The 17,683-nt window shown below is 41.4% G+C and overlaps 2 protein-coding genes across 2 annotated transcripts in view; both read left to right on the forward strand.

Moving 5' to 3' along the window:
- LOC125107735 (histone H4) overlaps window positions 1-13,423 on the forward strand; it is a 74,548-nt gene extending 61,125 nt beyond the window's left edge. Inside the window, exons 4-5 of the mRNA XM_047743108.1 lie at window positions 7,182-7,359; window positions 13,311-13,423. The gene's annotated coding sequence lies outside the window, so the exon portion shown is untranslated. The remainder of the gene's footprint in view (window positions 1-7,181; window positions 7,360-13,310) is intronic.
- GUCY2C (guanylate cyclase 2C) overlaps window positions 7,317-17,683 on the forward strand; it is a 68,887-nt gene continuing 58,520 nt past the window's right edge. The window contains exons 1-3 of the mRNA XM_047743096.1: window positions 7,317-7,588; window positions 13,311-13,423; window positions 15,400-15,464. Of these exons, the coding sequence (XP_047599052.1) occupies window positions 7,378-7,588; window positions 13,311-13,423; window positions 15,400-15,464 (389 nt within the window). The 5' untranslated portion in view covers window positions 7,317-7,377. The remainder of the gene's footprint in view (window positions 7,589-13,310; window positions 13,424-15,399; window positions 15,465-17,683) is intronic.

Consider the following 17,683-nt stretch of genomic DNA (forward strand, 5'->3'; position numbering starts at 1 on the left):
TCCAGTCCCGAAGGTGAGAAGGTGGGCTTAGCAGGAAGCCTGTAAGAGAGACCCAAGGTAGAAACAGAGAGTGCCACGTGCAAGCAGCTTATTCAGTTATCCCTTCCCCTATGGAGTTGTTTCCCTTCTTTTCTCCTGTCTTTGAGAGGTTTTGTTTCCCGATGGAGCGTGTCTTTAACTCTGCCAGCCCCAGTGTTTTATTATTTGCTTCTGACCCTTGAAACGCTCCCAGCAAACCTGCCTCCCTTTAATTATGATCTACGTGCTAGTGGTTTTAGGATCCGGGAAGAGCTGTTATCTTGGTCTTCCCATTTGGAAATCTTTTCCTGGTTACATGCTGTAATCAGAGTATTCCCAGAACCACATGTACCTGTTTTCATATCTGAATTAAAAGCACCGGGCAGTTATCTACCTCATTTTCTCCACCCTAGACATGGCTTTCATTCATTTCTAGACCAAATGAACCAAAGCAAAAAGTCTGCTCTTTCTCCTACCATGGGAAGCGGCAAGAGCAACAAGTTAGAAAGCCACTGCTGGGTTCCAGCTTGGCCGCCAGATGCACAACATAAAACCGTTGCCTGTAGCAGAGGTTAATCCGCGCTGGGATGGCCATGTGCCTCTCTGCAGCCTGGTGTTCCAGTCTTCCTGACGTCCACTAAGCCTCCAGGGAACACCCATTCCTGACCTGACCTTCTGACCTCTGCCAGTCACCCACCACCACCTGCCCCACCCATAAAATAATCCCAGCACCTTCAATCTAAATCAAAGCTAAGTTCGGTGAAGTCAGAGACTTCAGGAGACACCATGACTAAAGCTGCCCTATTCCACATCAACCATCCCACCAACATGGGCCTTTCGTGTCCCAACTTCTCCAGCATGTTTCATCCCTATACTAATATGCCGTGGTCAACAAATGCCTCAATATTTTGATCTCCTTATGGGCTCTTCCCTCAACCTCCTGGCTATGCTGGGATCAGGAGAGGTGCCACCTTAGGGATGGGGTACACACAGGTGCAAAGGCCCTGGTGACATGGTGTATCTTAAACTATAATGTAGGTACATGAGTGTTCACTTTTTAATTTTTTAATTTGTATATATTCACTACAGACTATGTCTTAATATGAATTATCTACTTCAAAATTTAACAATTTTTTTTTAAACCAACCTCTGTTTCTTTGAGGCAAACACCAGCCAGCTATGGTACTCTCCATCCCTTTTGGTCATCCCCTGTTGAGTGCCAAAATACTGGTTGTTCTCCCTCATTTATTGTTACATGAATATCCTCCCATAACCCTACCTTTTTCTGATTACCCATCTCTTTCTCCCCTCTGCTTCTGGTAAGAGAAGCAAGCATAAGTTGTGCTTGTTTTCAATAATTGAGTACATTTCCAGAACCAGCCCTTCCTTCAGGTTCCTATCTACTATAAAATGATGAGAATCACAACTAGTACCATTCAGTTTTACTAATTCCTTCTACTAAGGTTTGGTTAATTGAGTACCCAGAATGCATTTCTTAATCTACCTGGGATGAACAGTAGAACAAGCTAGGCTAAATCAGGGTAACCAGAGTGTTACATCAGGCAATCACTGTCCTATCCCAAAGGCCTGAAGACTGACTTCTCATCATCACTCTCAGGATCTCTCTCAAGTCATGTCCTAAGGAAGTCCATTCTCCCTGTAGGCCCTGCAGGATTACTTGGTGTGGGGAAAGACCACATACCTGGGGTCAGAATATGGGTGTAGTGTGAGAGTAAAGGAGAAATAGAAGGGAGTTTTTCTTTTATGGATGTCTTTTCTTTTTCCTGCTTGATTGCTCTGGCTAGGACTTCCAGTGCTATTTTGAAAAGAAGTAGCAAGAGGGGGCATCCTTGCCTTGTACCAGATCTTCAAGGGAAAGATTTCAGGTTTTCCCTGTTAATTATTTTAGCTGTGAGATTTTCATAGATAGCCTTTATTGTGTTGAGGTAAGTTTCCTTTACACTTTTCTATTGAGAATTTTAATCATGTACTTTTTTTAAGTAAACTCTATACCCAGTGTGGGACTATGGAGTGGTGGGGCTTGAATTCACATCCCTGAGATCAAGAGTCACATGTCCTACTGACTAAGCCCCCCAGGAGCCCCAAGAATTGTAATCATGAATCAGTGGACTTTGTCATATGCTCTTTCTTAATCTAGGGAGATGATCATGGTTTTTTTTCCCTTTTATTTGGTAATGTGGTAAATCACATTGATTTGAATATATTGAACTATCCCTCCATATGAGAGAGAAATTTCACTTGATCATGATGTATGGTCCTTTCAATGTGCTATTGAATTCAGTTTGCTAATATTTTATTGAGGATTTTTCATGTGTGTTCGTCAGGAATGCTGTCTATAATTTTCTTTTCTGATCTCTTTATCTGGTTTTGGTATTAACATGATGCTAACTTCATAAAATGAGTTTGGAAGTGTTCTCTCTTTTTCTGTATTTGAAATACTTTAAGAAGGATTGATATTCTTCTTTGAATACTTGGTGGAATTTATGCATGAAGACACCTGGTCCTGGACTTCTTTGTTGAGGTTTTCAATTACTGATTCAATCTCCTTATTTGTTATTTGTTTCATGCTTTTCATTTTTTCTTCATTCAGTTTTGGTAGGTTGTATGTTTCTAGAAATTTATGCAACTCTTCTAGGTTACCCAGTTTATTAGTGTGTATAACTGCTTATAATTGTCCCTTCTGATTCTTTTTATTTCTGAGACATCCATTGTAATCTCAACTCTTTCACTTCTTTCTTTATTTATATGCATTTTCTCTTTGTTCCTTAGTTAACGGTTTGTCAGTTTTATCTTTTCAAAAAACCAATTATTAGTTTTGTTGATTTTTTTCTATTCCCTGTTTGACTTATTTCTCCTCTAATTTTTATCACTTCCTTCTGTCTGCTAAATTTGGGTTTAGTTTGTTCTTCTAGTTTTTCGATGTACAAAATTAGATTGTTTATTTGAGATCTTTCTTAATGTAAATGTCTATTGGTATAAATTTCCCCCTTAATACTGCTTCTGCTCCATCCCATAAGTTTTGGTATGGGTTTGGTTTTCTTTTTTGTCTCAAGATACTCTTTAAGTTCTTTTGATTACCACTTTTACCCAAGGGTTGTTTTAGAATGTGTTGTTTCGTTTTCACACATTCATGAATTTTCCATTATTTACTTATTCTCTTTTTAAAATTTTATTTTATTTAATTTTTGCTGTTATTGACATCTAGCTTTATTCCACTGTGGTCAGAAAAAAATTCTTGGAATGGTTTTAATCTTCTTGAAATTGTTAAGACTTGTTTTTTTTTTTTTTTTTTTTTTAAAGATTTTATTTATTTATTTGACAGAGAGAGATCACAAGTAGATGGAGAGGAAGGCAGAGAGAGAGAGAGAGGGAAGCAGGCTTCTTGCTGAGCAGAGAGCCCGATGTGGGACTCGATCCCAGGACCCTGAGATCATGACCTGAGCCAAAGGCAGCAGCTTAACCCACTGAGCCACCCAGGCGCCCCAAGACTTGTTTTTTCGATGTAACATTGATATATCCTAGAAAATGAGCTTTGTACACTTAAGAAACATGTATTCTTTGCTATTGGACGGAAAGTTGGTGTATGTCCATTTGGTCTGTAATATTGTTCAAATCAGCTGTTTTTTCATTGATTTTTTTGTCTTGGTATTCTATCCATTATTGTAAGTGGAATATTGAAGTCCCTTGCTGCTATTAGATTGTTGTCAATTTGTCAATTGTTGAGTTTTTCTTTCAGGTGTGTTGGTATTTGCTGTATATATGTGAGTGCTCTTGTGTTGAGTGCATGTGTTTATAATTATTATACTTTCCTATTGAATTAACCCTTTTATCATTGTATAATGTCCTTCTTTGTATAATTTGTTTGATGTAAGTATAGCCCCCTTCTTTTTCTTGGTTACCATTTGCATGGAATATCTTTTCCTATTCTTCACTTTCAGCCTATCTGTGTCTCTTGTACATTGTGATGAATATTGGTGGGGTTTTTTGATCTGTTCAATCAGGCACTTGTGCCTTTTGTTTTCTTAAGAGAGGGAGGCAGACCTAAGAGATTCTTAACTATTAAGAACAAACTGAGGGTGGCTGGATCAGTGGGGGATGGGCTAAATGGGTGATGGGGATAAGGAGGACACCTGTTGTGATGAGCACTGGGTGTTATATTTAAGCTAATCACTAAATTCTACTCCTTCAACCAATATTATACTATATGTTAAACTAACTAGAATTTTAAAGCCTGAAACAAACAAAATAAAAAGTAATTACTGATATGAGAGGATTTATTATTGCCATTTCCTTCTTTGTTTTCTGTTGTTTTGCTCCTGTTTTGTACCTCTCTTCCACTCTTTTCTTCTTGGCTATGTGATGATTTTTTTGTAGCGATTTGCTCTTATTTTTTCTTTCTTTTTTTTGTATTTATTGACTTTAATTGCATGCAAAATTTTATACTTTTACTCTCCTATCCCTACATTTTGTGTTCTTATCATGAGTACTTCTTTTTATAGCATGTACTCATTAAAAACAGGCAGTTTAGTCAGCTGAGGTCTGTGAAGACTGCAAGTATCCTTGATACCAAAACTACAGCAGCAAGTTCCGTTAGCCTTCTCTTGCTCTCCTTCTACCCCACAGGGGAGGTCCTGGCAAATGAGATCCCTCTGGGTCCTGGGGTCTGCGGTGAAGGCACCAAGGCACTGGGGAGGGTGGTGCAGTGGCTCTGGTCCCAATGAGGGTGCACCAACAGCTCCTTCTCAAAGGAGACACAGCAGCGTGTACTTCAGGCATCTCTGTCAGCTGGAGTTAGTGTCAGCAAACACCGCAGAGGTCCTTGATGATGAAAACTGCAGGTTTTCTACCAGTGGCCAAGGCTGCTTGGGTCCTCTTGCTCTCCTTTCCCTGCAGTAAAACGTCGTGGCCAAGGGGATCCCTCTTGGTGTGGAGCAGGGCCACACGGGAGGATGGAATGACACACATAAAATGCTTGTGTTTTCCTATGGGGCCATCTTGATTTTTTTTGTTCCACTGGGTTGCTGCAGCTTCTTCATTGCACTCCCAAAGCCTCCCCAGAGCTATTTTCATCTGTGGGCAGTTGTTAATTTGTTTTCGTGGAGGGATGAAAGCTGGGGCTTCCTAGCCCTCCATCTTGTTGATGTTACTTGCTTTAAGTTTGAAACATAAACTTGGCTTGAGTGGTCATCAAGTCAATGGTGTAAATAATGACATTATTTTGTCAATTGTACTACATTTCTGACTATATTTCCAAACCTCCATTTAGATTCAGGTCCTCTTCCCAAAACTCTAGGCTCTCCACATCTGCACAGGTTCCTTAAAATCAGCATGTCCAAAAACAGATGTCATGATCTTCTTCCTTAAACCTGCTCCTCTTCCAGAATCCTAGGAGCTTGCTTAACAGCTTTCCCACCTACCCAGCTGAGCTTATCAGGGGCCACTCTTGACTCCTTCCTCTTTCTAATGCTCCCACATCCAATAAATACCAAGTCTCATCTATTTTACTTCTTAGATATCTTTTTTTTTCCTTTTGTAGGAAATCTTTTTATTCACACTAAAGAAATTGCCTATAGTTTTCATATTTAACACATTTTATTTTTTGAAACAGTGAAAATACATATTGAGAGAATCTTTAAAACTATTTCATATACATTTTAGGTACTTATTTTTTTCCTCAGCTTGTGTTAGTTTAAATTTAATTAGTTTTTTTTTAATTTATGGTATCTGTGTATTATTAACATATAATGTATTATCTGTTTCAGGGGTACAGGTCTGTGATTCATCAGTCTTACACTATACACACGGCTCACCATAACACATACCCTCCCCAGTGTCCATCACCCACCTACCCCATCCCCCACCCCCTCCACTCCAGCAACCCTCAGTTTGCTTCCTGAGATTAAGGGTCTCTTATGGCTTGTCTGCATCTTTTAGATATCTCTTGAACCCATCTCCACTGCTATTGCCCTCATCCAGGTCTCCTTTACCTTGCATTTGGACAACAGAAACACTGCCCTAATTTACTCCATGTCCCCACTGTCTCTAGGTCATTCTTGTCATGGCAGCCTAAGAGGTCTTTACAAAATTCGTCGGATCATGTTCCTTTCTTGACTCTTAGGGTGAAGTTCCAGATCCTTAATGGGTTATAGGAAACCCTATGGCCTACCCCTGTCTACTCCACTGAGAACCTTTTCTTTTTTCTTTTCTTTTAAGATTTTATTTATTTATTTGACAGACAGAGATCACAAGTAGGCAGAGAGGCAGGCAGAGAGAGAGGAGGAGGAAGAAGGCTCCCTGCTGAGCAGAGAGCCCAATGTGGGGCTCAATCCCAGGGCCCTGGGATCATGACCTGAGCCAAAGGCAGAGGCTTTAACCCACTGAGCCACCCAGGCGCCCCTCCACTGAGAACCTTTATTGCCCCTAGACTCCTACCTCTCTCTACTCCAACCATGCTGTATTTCTTTCAGTTCCTCAGACATCCATGTTACTTCCCACTTCTGGGCCTTTGCACACGCTGTCCCCCTGCCCTCCACATGCTCCTCCTCTTTCCATTGAGCTAACTCCTGTTCATCCTTCAGGGTTTAACTTAAAGGACACTTTCTCAGGAAAACATCCTTGACTTTCTAGAATACGCTGCTAATCTGCCCTGTGCCCCAGAGGACTCTGCCCTTTTTTTCACAGTTGAGTGTATTCACAATTATTTATTTAATATGTGTCTTCACCACCAGAATGCATGTTCCATGAAGACATTAAAGTACCCACACCACCTATAGCTGTATACCTAGTGCCTAGCTAACGCCCAGCACCCAGTCAAGTCTCAGTAAACAGTTGCTGACCAGTGATTGAAACGCAGTTCTTCCTAGTTAAGGATTCAGTTCCGGTGTGCAGATATAACCTAAACACCAATAGTCCATGATATTTGTGCTTTCCTTTAAGCCCTTTGACCCTTATTTTTCATTTTACACATCTTTTTATGTACATACTAGTCTTCTTGCTTCCCCTTTTTCCTCTTCCCAGTGATGTGTCACAAATTGATGTATTTTTATTGGGTGAGGCCCAGGCAATCTCCCTGTTTATAACTCTGGCCTTTCTGTGAGCAAACACACAAAGTGAACTTTGGTTTATCTCCTATCATAATGTAGCTCCTAATTGCTGGCAGGGAGGCTGTATTCCATAGTCCACGTGACCAGTGGGGCATGACCAGAAAGGAGCGTGGGGAAGAGTGGACCAAAGGACCCAGCTAGAGGCTGCCCAGCTGGAGTCCCTGCCTCCCTAAAGGCACAGAGTAAAACAAGTGAGCCCAAGGAGTATGGTTCTGAGGTAAGCAAGGGCACGAAGATGACACTATTGGGCTTAGCTTTGTGGTCACTGCTCCTCCGTCCAGGGCTGACGTTCTGGGCCTCCCAGATCAGTCAGAACTGCAACAATGGCAGCTACGAGATCAGCGTCCTGATGATGAACAACTCAGCCTTCCCAGAGTCCTTGGATAACTTGAGACTAGCGGTGGATGAGGGAGTGGAAATAGTGAAACAGCGTCTGCTTACTGCTGGTAAGAACATGGTCAAAGAGTCCACCTCCTCCCTCTTACCACCTCTGGGGTCAAAGGGTTGCTTAGCTAAGACCTTCCATTTGCCTGATCACCCACTCTCCTCTAAGGCTGGCCCCACAACCCCTTTCTGTTTCAAGGCAGTAGGTTCTCTGAGAGAAGGATTTAGGTCCTACCGCATTGTGCTCCATCATAATCCACCCTGTTCTTGGAATGGCCCCAACCCAGGGACTTGCAGATGTTCACAGCAGTGAACTGCCCCAGACAAAACTCGATTGATGGCTCAGTTTCAGGAGGGTATTGTGTTCCTTTCTGCAGCTGCTCAGAGACTGTATTTGGTCTGGACCTGAGACTTTACAGGCTTACAGTCAAGAAGATGAATTAAGAGAGTTAAATTCATATAGACATGGACTCTTTTTCTGGGGTTTTTAATCCATCTGTTCACTCTTACATCTCTGTTGGCTGTTATTATAAGACACAATCAAATTTGCAACCAAATTCAGTGTTGCAGTTCTTTATTGTGTCTAGTAGTTATTAAAATAAACTTTATAACATCAGATAAAATACATAAAGGGAAAAAATCATGCCTGATAATTTTCAGCCACCTGGATATTTCATTTCCAGCGTCTGTTAATATATGCCTCTTAGTTTCTTGTTTTTAAGAACATGGTTGGGATCACTATGGTATAGAAACAATCTTCTATCCTTCTGATTTTATGTCACATTATTCTGCAAGTGACTTTCCTAAAGCTGCGTAATCTTCATGTGAATCTTCATCACATCATGTGAGTGGATATAGAATATTCCTCAGAGTCAATACCTTCCCAAACCATCTAATTATTCCCTACTGTATGATTTCCTATTGTTTTTAAGTTTTCATGATTATTTTAAAATATTATAATAAACACACACACACACACACACACACATCTGTGTATATTTTTTTCTATTCTTGAGACTAGATTGCCAAAAGTGTAATTACTGAGTCAATGACTAGATCATACATCTTAATGTTTATTTGTAGTTCTAAAGAGGATATGTCTTCATTTCCTCCATTTAAAATTCTGTGGTAATCAGCTCTTTTCTAGTGCCCAAGCTGCATGGTTTCGTTACCTTGTGGTAATGCCATGTGGCTAACACAAGGTATATGTTATATGTTATTTGGTACCTCTGCCAATGACTTTACATAGTGTATGGAAGGTATTTAAGCCCTCGTGCTATACATTGCTGTTCCTAGACTGGACGTGTGTGTTCTGAGAAGTTGTCATAAGTGAGATTTGAATAACCACTAAAAATGCAATAAAATTCTATCGTAATAAAAGCAAGAGGTATCATACATCACATATGTGTGATAACTTTTTGCTGTGCAATATACATTTCTTTGACTTGCCTGAGACCAATTCTGGTGTAGATAGATAGATTTGATCTAGAGCTGTAATGGAACTATAATGTCATTTAATTAAAGCCCTTTATTGACCAAGACTGTGGCATCATGGAAGGAGTATTTGATCTGAAATCTGAGAACATGGATTGGAGTCACCGTCCTAGAGTTTTCTTGCTTTGTGACCCTGGACGAGCAATTTCCCTTAGTCTCTCTGAGCCTTGGTTTCCTTCTTTATTGAGTATCTGTTGTGTATTAGGTCAGATATATAATCTCTTTAGTCATCACAGTTCTGTAAGATTGGCATTATTGGCACAGTTTCACAGTGGAGGTTTAATAACTTTGCTGAAGTCATACAGGTTGCCTATTGGAAATGAGATTCCAACCCGTATCTGTCTGGTTCCAAAGAGCATATTGTATTGCCACCCTAAGATCGTTAGCCATCATGAACTAACTTTCCATTAAAATAAGGCAGTGGGACACTGTAGTTAGAAGCAGAGATTTGGAATCAGAGCTTGGTTCGTATTCCAGCTTTTTAACCAACTGTTTATCACCAGCAACCTGGAGCAAATTAAGTTTTCTGAACCTCAATCCCCTTATTGTTTGAAATCACAATAAACGGTAGTTGGCTATGGTATGAATTAAATGAGGAAATTCGTATAAAGTACCTAATACACAGACTGAAACATACCAAGAACTCAGAGAGTAGCAGTTGTTTCATCGTTGTCACCATTGTTTTGGTTGAGGACATTAATGTTGTGTTATTGCTGTCGTGTTGTTGCTGCTGTTACTTGAACAAGTTACCAGGGTATAAAATATACAGTGTAGTGTAGTGTTAAGATCTGATCTCTGGACTCATATAACCTGTCTGGACTCATATAACCTGAATTTGAATTCCTGATCTATCAATCACTAGTAATTATAAACGCTTTATTGGGTTGTTTATTCTAAGTTCCACTCATCTCCTTTACCAAATAGAATTAGGCATGGTGAGGTGGTTGAATAAATTAAACAAGTGGAGAATTTGGTCGGGGGATAAACAACGATGCCCAGATTTTTGCACATGATGATGCATTTTGTTAGATGGGTGTTCATGCATAGGAAACTCAAGAAGTGCAGGTTGTAATGGAAAGATAGATTCATGTTCTAAACACACTGAGCATTACTATCTGGGGAAAATTCTAAGTCTTCTTAGAAATTCTAATTCTAAGTCTAAGACTACACTTAAAGAGCTAAATTGCAGAAAATATTAAGAATCCAAATGTGGGTGATGTCCAAATGGAAGAAAACAATATTTTTTTCCTAGTACTTAGGAAACTCCTGTAGGTTTTGAAGAATAGATAGGATTTGGTGGAAAACATGAAAAAAAGAGATTCCTTCAACTTAAGGACATCAGCTCCTCAAGGATGTATGTTCCATGACTAAGCACATCTCGTTCATACCTGCCAAATGGTCTCATGCTCTGAGGGGTCCCTTTCCTAGACTCCAGCACCTATATTCAGATTCACTGTGGTCCAACCCCATCCTCAAAGCCCTAGGTAGGGAGAAAGGATTCTCTGTATTCTATAGCATTCCACTCATCTTCCCAGGACAGAGGTATCCTGGTGGGGTGGAGGTGCAGGCAGGATAAAGATGAGGAACAGCACTTGGGGGAACTGTTTAAGTTAAGCTTTGATTTGAAGTCATTACATTGTCTGAAAATTTTCCATGTTTTCTTGAGAAATCAGTTGGGATTTGGGAAGATAAAAGGGAAGGGATCTTCATCTTCCCCTACCCAATTAAAAAACAAAAGCAGAAACAGTTCACATAACCATAAAATTTTTGAGAGACAGCAGCATGCAACGTATGTTCTACAGAAATGGCTCTCAAATTTTTTGGTCTCAAGACCTCTTTATACTCTTCAAAATAATTGCAGGCTCTGTAGAGTTCTGTATATATAGTTACATTTACCGACGTTTACTATATTGGAAATTAAGACTGAGAAATGGTTTAAATATTTGCTTATTAATTAATTTAAAATAATTACAAACACCTTATCTGTTCACATAAATAAAATTTACTAAAGAAAACCTCTATTTCTCAAGCCAAAAAATAAAAATAGGTAGTAAAAATGGTATCAATTTACATTTTTGTACATCTTTAATGTCAGGTTTCATAGAAAATGGCTGGATTCTCATGTCTGCTTCTGCATTTAATCTGTTGTTATAATACAGTTAATATCATGTAGGCTTTCAAAACTCTACTATATGCTCATGAGAGAAGAGTGGAAAAAGCAAAGATGTCTTAATTTACTTAGGCTAGCTTTGACCTTCTAGCCCTCCTGAAAGACTCTCAAGGTACCTCTGGGGTCTGTGGCCCACACATTGTGAACTACCATTCTACAATATGTCTGATTCTAGAATCAGACAGTCCTAGGTTCAAAACCCCAGCTGTGTAACCCTAAACAAGTCAATCTACCTCTCTAGACCTTCATTTTCTCATTTTTAAATTAGGAATTTTAACTGACCTCCTATGATTTAGGGGAGGCTTAAGGATTGAAATAATGCATGCAAAAATCCAGAGCCCAATGCTAGGCATGTAGTAACGGAGATCGCCCCGTTCTGTTCTATCTATAAATGGATGAGGAACTGGGGCCCCAGAGTTGAAGTCACTTGCCTGAGGTCACACTCAATAGATGTTGGCACCCCTTCTTCTAGATCCCATGCAGGATTTATACTTGTCTGCCACGGGCTGCCTGGACTACTGGATTTTGAAGTGGGTCATCTTCAATGCCCCTCCTGGTGGCAGGAGGGAGCAGAGCCCTCCTGGGGGAGGAGGAGGAAGAGCTATCTTAGACTTCAACAGCTGTGGGTGTGGCCATCTTCCCAACCTCTGTTTATGTTGTGTGACTCTGTGCCTCCACTCCACCCCCTGACTCCTCCCACTGCTTTCTAAGACCATCTCCGGTACTATTTTCCACTGGTCCCAACATGTACTCTCTTTTTCTCCTGGGCCCCCCACAGCCTCACCTATACTATCCTCCCGGCTTCATATACTCTATAGTCTTCCTATTGCCGTGAGAAATAACAAAAAGGGTACAAAGTGTTCTGTCTTATGGCTGGCACAGGGCCACATTCAGGTGTTAATTGCTCTTATATCCATCGCTGGCCCCACCTCTTCTTTTTATTTTCTCCGACTGGTCTTCTTGCATGGACCTCTTCTATTTGACTAGACCTACTGCCAACTCTTATTTAGCTCTCTTACTGAACAAAGTATCAGGACATGTGTTCTTGAATCAACCCTCCTTCCCCCAAAAAGGCAAGAGGTAAAATGCTCCCTAGTTGACAGACACACCTCTGAGGCAGCTAAAGAGTGCGAAGACTATTTCATTCTCAGTCTTGAAAAACACTGTTACTTGGACGTTCAGAAGAACAACAGCCTTTTCTGTTGTTGGTGTGTTTTACTCTTGTAGAAGTATCAAAATTATTATGTTTGACAGTTATGGTTTTAATCCCATTTTATGTATGAAGGCACCCAGTTAGAGAAATTCAGATGGCTTGTGTAAGAACTCAAAGAAAGTCACGCATCCTTCAACCAGCAGCGTGATGAGCGACTGAGGTTTCCAGACTTCCTGTGTAAATGCTTGGCCAAATGAAGGATGCCACTGCTTAGGAATCACACATCTGTCCTGAATATTTTTTTTATTCGGAGGAAACGAAATGGAAGAGACAGACCTTGATCATATGGTTGTGCTGTCTTTTTATTCCCTTCCAAGAGAGAATTTCTAGCAATCTAGCAATGAGGGATATCATCCTCAGTGCTCTTGCCCTTATCTGAAGATGACCCATTATCCAAAGACCCTAGACCCTGATGGACACATTTCACCAGTGTGCACATTGGCGGCAAACAGAATCAGCACTTTGGGAACATGAAGGAACAGATATCAGACTGTCTGTATCTTTGCTGTCCTAAAACTCTGCAGATGTGTAGAAGAAACTTGCTGGGACTACAAGCGTGAAAAGAAGAGAGCCATGAACAGAATGAAAATGTCATAAAACCAGATTGTGGGATGGTTGCACAAATATACACACTTACTAAAAATCATCGAACTGTACACTTTAAATGGGCAATTTTTATGTAGGGTAAATTATACCTCAATAGGGCTGTTGAGAGAGACAGACAGAAATGAGACAGAGGAAAGAAGTGAGAGGAAGTAATATAAAATATATTCTTATATATAATATTCTTGGGCCTGAAGAGGAATATCCATTTTTTCCCAGGATCAACTGGTAAAAAAGTAAACCTCATGGCTACAAACTACGGAAAAATAACACATTTTCTCCTTTCCCTCATTTCTGGAAACAGGCATAAATGTGACTGTGAATGCTACATTCATCTATTCGGATAGTGTGATTTATAAGTCAAATGACTGCAGGAGTAGCACCTGTGAAGGCCTTGACCTACTCAGGGAAATTTCTGTAAGTAAACACTTTTGTAGGTAGAGCTCACGCCTCTCGGCACATCAAAGTCACAGTGTGGAACTTGAGCACTTGTCCATGAGCCTCTTGTATGTCACCTATAGTCGCATAGCTGAGTGTTTTGGAGAGAGGGTAATCTGACTTCAGCCCCATACGTTTCCCAAGTGATGAGGGCCTTCTGGGAGTCCAGGAAAGTGGGGAGAACTTTCTATGTTCTATTTGTGCACTTTCAATATTACGGAGGGGAATTCTTTTGTTTTAAGTGTCTTCAAAACATTTTAAAATTTTAAATGTTGGCATTAACTGGTTTTCTTGTGTGTCCCTCAGGAAGTGCCTGAGGTATTTCAAAGTCCTACACCAGAGATCGCTGTTTCAAGTTGTCACCCTACATGGGCCACAGGTTAATGGCTTCAGGGCTGAATCTGAAACCTGAATTTTAAAATAGTAACAGTAGGGGTGCCTGGGTGGCTCAGTGGGTTAAAGCCTCTGCCTTCGGCTCAGGTCATGATCCCAGGGTCCTGGGATGGAGCCCTGCATCGGGCTCTCTGCTCAGCAGGGAGTCTGCTTCCTCCTATCTCTCTCTGCCTGCTTCTCTGCCTACTTGTGATCTCTGTCAAATAAATAAATAAAATCTTTAAAATAAAATAAAATAAAATAGTAACAGTAATGTTAAAGGGTAGAAATAGAAAGGGAGGGGCTCCTGGGTGACTCAGTGGGTTAAGCGTCTGCCTTCCACTTGGGTCATGATCTCAGGGTCTTGGGATAGAGCCCCACATCCGGCTCTCTGCTCGGTAGGAAGCCTGCTTCCCTCTCTCTCTCTGCCTGCCTCTCTGCTTACTTGTGATCTCTCTCTGTCAAATGAATGAATAAATAAATAAATAAAATCTTAAAAAAAAAAGAAAGGGAGAGCTTCTTGCCTCATTCCTCCTCCCAGCTCCCAATCCCAGCCAGGGCTTTCTGGAGTGAAAGAATATTCCAAGCTCTCGAAAGGCAAGTAGGTGTGCAAGCAGCCTTTTTACCACAGAAGCCCAAGACAAGGCTCTCCTAGAAGCAGAATTCTAGGCATAGAACCACACAAAAGTTTAATCAGTAGCATGACCCTGACCAGACAGGTCGGCTCATGTCAGGAAGAGACACTGACGACAGCAGTCATTCTCAGTCTTGACAGGGCTGGGAATGAGGAAGGGGAGTTTACAAACTCCACGTTATGATGCCACGAGTTGTGTCTTCCATCCCTTTATCTCTATGGACAGAGGTGTATCCTGGTTTCCTAAAGCCAGGGATGGCATGTTCCTAATCATGTTCCTTTTGAGAAATAGTACGAGACGCCGTCTGTAATCACCCGGCTGGTCACATTGCACTTCGTTCTCTTTAGCCCTGTTTTGTAGCTCTCCTTAAAACTGCAACTTGCCCTCTTCCCCCAAAGCCCCTGCAAGTCTAGCCTGCCCACAATCCGGCCCATAGACACTGCTCATGTTACAGTCAGTCCTCCCCCACTCTGTGTTCTCCTTTTGATGAAGAATCCAAGTTCACCTCCAACAAAATCTCCTTCCTTCCACCCACAGCATCGTCGCTTCCTCAGACTTCTCTACCCCTTAGCACCCCTTGCCCACCTCAAGGCACCGTGTGTTGCTCCTTTCTTGACAGGCGCACTTTCAAATTTTCTGGGGCCTTTTTCCCTTACCATTTCTTTCCTATCCATTTGTTCATTGTTTTCATTTTATTTTTAATTTTTTTAAAGCTTCTATTTATTTTTTTGAGAGAGAAGAGAGAGAGAGAGAGAAGGTAGTGGGGGATGGGGAGGGAGAAGCAGACTCCCCACTAAGCAGGGAGCCCGATGCTGGACTTGATCCCAGGACCCCCAGGATCATGACCTGAGCCGAAGGCAGGCGCTTAACCAACTGAGACACCCAGGCGCCCCCATTGTTTTCATTTTAGAGATTCATTTTTCCTTTTTCTTTTTTTTTTCCCTACAGAAAAACAAACAAATGGGCTGTGTCCTCATGGGGCCCTCATGTACATACTCTACCTTCCAGATGTAGTAAGTAATTTGGTTGGTTGTTGCTTTAATGCCACCGTAAGTTGAAGTCAGGCCATGATACCAATTTAAGTGATTAATCAAATAGCAGCTGGTCAAGGCAGAGCCATGAGGGGTGTTGGGGCCCTCGCATTTGGCTACTTCTCTGTAGCAAAATACTTTTCCAGGTAACTCGACCTTTCCTTACTGTGGGGTGAATGACCATAGCTGTTCAGGTCCAGTTACTAACATCTGAGCCTGAGAGGCAACATGGGACAGGTAAAATATTAGAGTCCTGCAGGAGACAGAGAAGACAATGAACTTGGACAATCCGAGAAGTTTAATAAAGGGGCATCTTCGTTAAGGTGTGAGCACAGTGTGTGGAAACACAGGAAAAGTGCTGTACCCGGAGCATTAGCAGGAGTCTGTTCTCCTCCTTAGGCCAGAGGAATAAGTGAAGTAGCAAGGTACTGACTTCACAGCACTGAGGATTATATACTTAATATATGAAGGCACCTTGCCCAGCGCCCTTATCAGCTTAGGGGGAAAAAGCTGCCAATATATTAATGCCACGATAAAAACATTTCTCTGCCTTTGGGAAAATCGCCCTCATCCTTTCCTTTCATTTCACTCAGTGTAATTCTCATCAGCACAAAACATTTTGTTCTTCCCCAAATCAAAATCCCTCTCCCATGCCTTTCTTTCATCTCTTCAGTCTTCCCCTGAGTCAAGGATCACCTTTGTCTACACGGAGAAAATTACGCTGCCCTTGCAATAGATTCTGGAAAAAGTAAAATTAAGTTTCTGAAATTTCTGTCATGAAGTCTGCTTCTGACATGTCCTCTCAGCTGGACAAACACACTCGGGTGTTCAGACCCACCACGTGCCACAGAAACACCACAGAAGCCCTTTCTCAGCTCATCTTCTAAACCGAAATACAGGCAAATTCAGGCTCTTAGTCTTCCTTGCACTCATTCCCAATTGTTGTCTTATCCAACCACTTAAGGATATGCTGTGAATGCGCTCGGAAGGAAAGGAGGAGCAGGAAAATTGATTCACTATTTGTGAGGACCTCCCATATGCAAAGAAGCATTTCGGTTTTGTCGGAGTAGAGAGCATTAAGTAAAACACAGCCCCTGCCCAGTGAAATAGAGAAGGTGACGAGAGCCCGGGGGACCAGTACAAGGCAGAGTACAACACCACACTCCACCAAAGAAACACAGGTTGCTCTGGGGTGGACAGAAGGAAAGAGCCTCCGCTGGTTGGAAGAGTGAAGCTCAAGAGAGAAAAAAGGACTTCATGCAGGAGATGGTGTATGAGTTGAGTGTTGAAGAACAGGTGAAATGTTAATGGGTAGAAATGAGCGGTTAAGCATCCCATCCAGGCAGAGGGAGAAGTATGTATAAGAGCAAAGGAGCAGAGAGGTACAGAAATTTCGTGAAAGTCTGTATTAACTGGAGTGCTAGAGATGAGCAGAGGAATAATAAGAAACATGAAGTAGAGAAAACCGGAAACATGAAGTAGGACTGTATTTGGGAGGTCATGAGTTCCAGGTGAGGGGAGTATATTTAATTAGATTTGCATCAGAAACAATTAAGATTGTGCAGGGAAGTGCCATAAGCGGCGGCTCAACTTTGGGATGAATAGGGGCCCACAGTGCACAGGAAAGACCAGAGCCCACAGGAGACACAAATGGGAAAGTCATGAGGGGAAGAGGAGGGAAGAACTAGCATGAAAACAGTTGACATGGAAAGAAAGGATGGTCTTTAAAGATATTTAAGGGTAGAATCAATAGCATTTGACAACTGGATGTTGGAATGAGGGATGGAAAGCAGACAAAAAACACTGAAAGAAATAGGGAAATAAGGATAACAGCAGTTTTGAGAAATAAAAATAAAAGGTCCATTTGACTGTGAACATGGGGAGTCTGAGATGCAAGCAGGACACCTAGTGAAACCCTTCAGTGCAGGGCTCAAGATGGAAAAGGGCATATTGCTTTGCTTCCTTTATCAAGTGTGCATTGAGGGCCTACATAGGACCCCAAAAGACTGGAGATATGGAGGTGAACAAGCCAGCCATGATCCCCGCCTTCATAGAGCTTGCAGTCTACAGGAAGAGACAGATATTAAACACATACCCACTTCAGGTATCAGTGAAACGTTCTCGTGGATAAAGAGATATTTAATCCAGAACCCAATGGGTGAGTAAGAACCACAAGAAGATCCATGTATTAAACAGGGAAG

This window comes from Lutra lutra, chromosome 8 (genome assembly GCF_902655055.1).
Source record: "Lutra lutra chromosome 8, mLutLut1.2, whole genome shotgun sequence".
Taxonomy (NCBI): domain Eukaryota; kingdom Metazoa; phylum Chordata; class Mammalia; order Carnivora; family Mustelidae; genus Lutra; species Lutra lutra.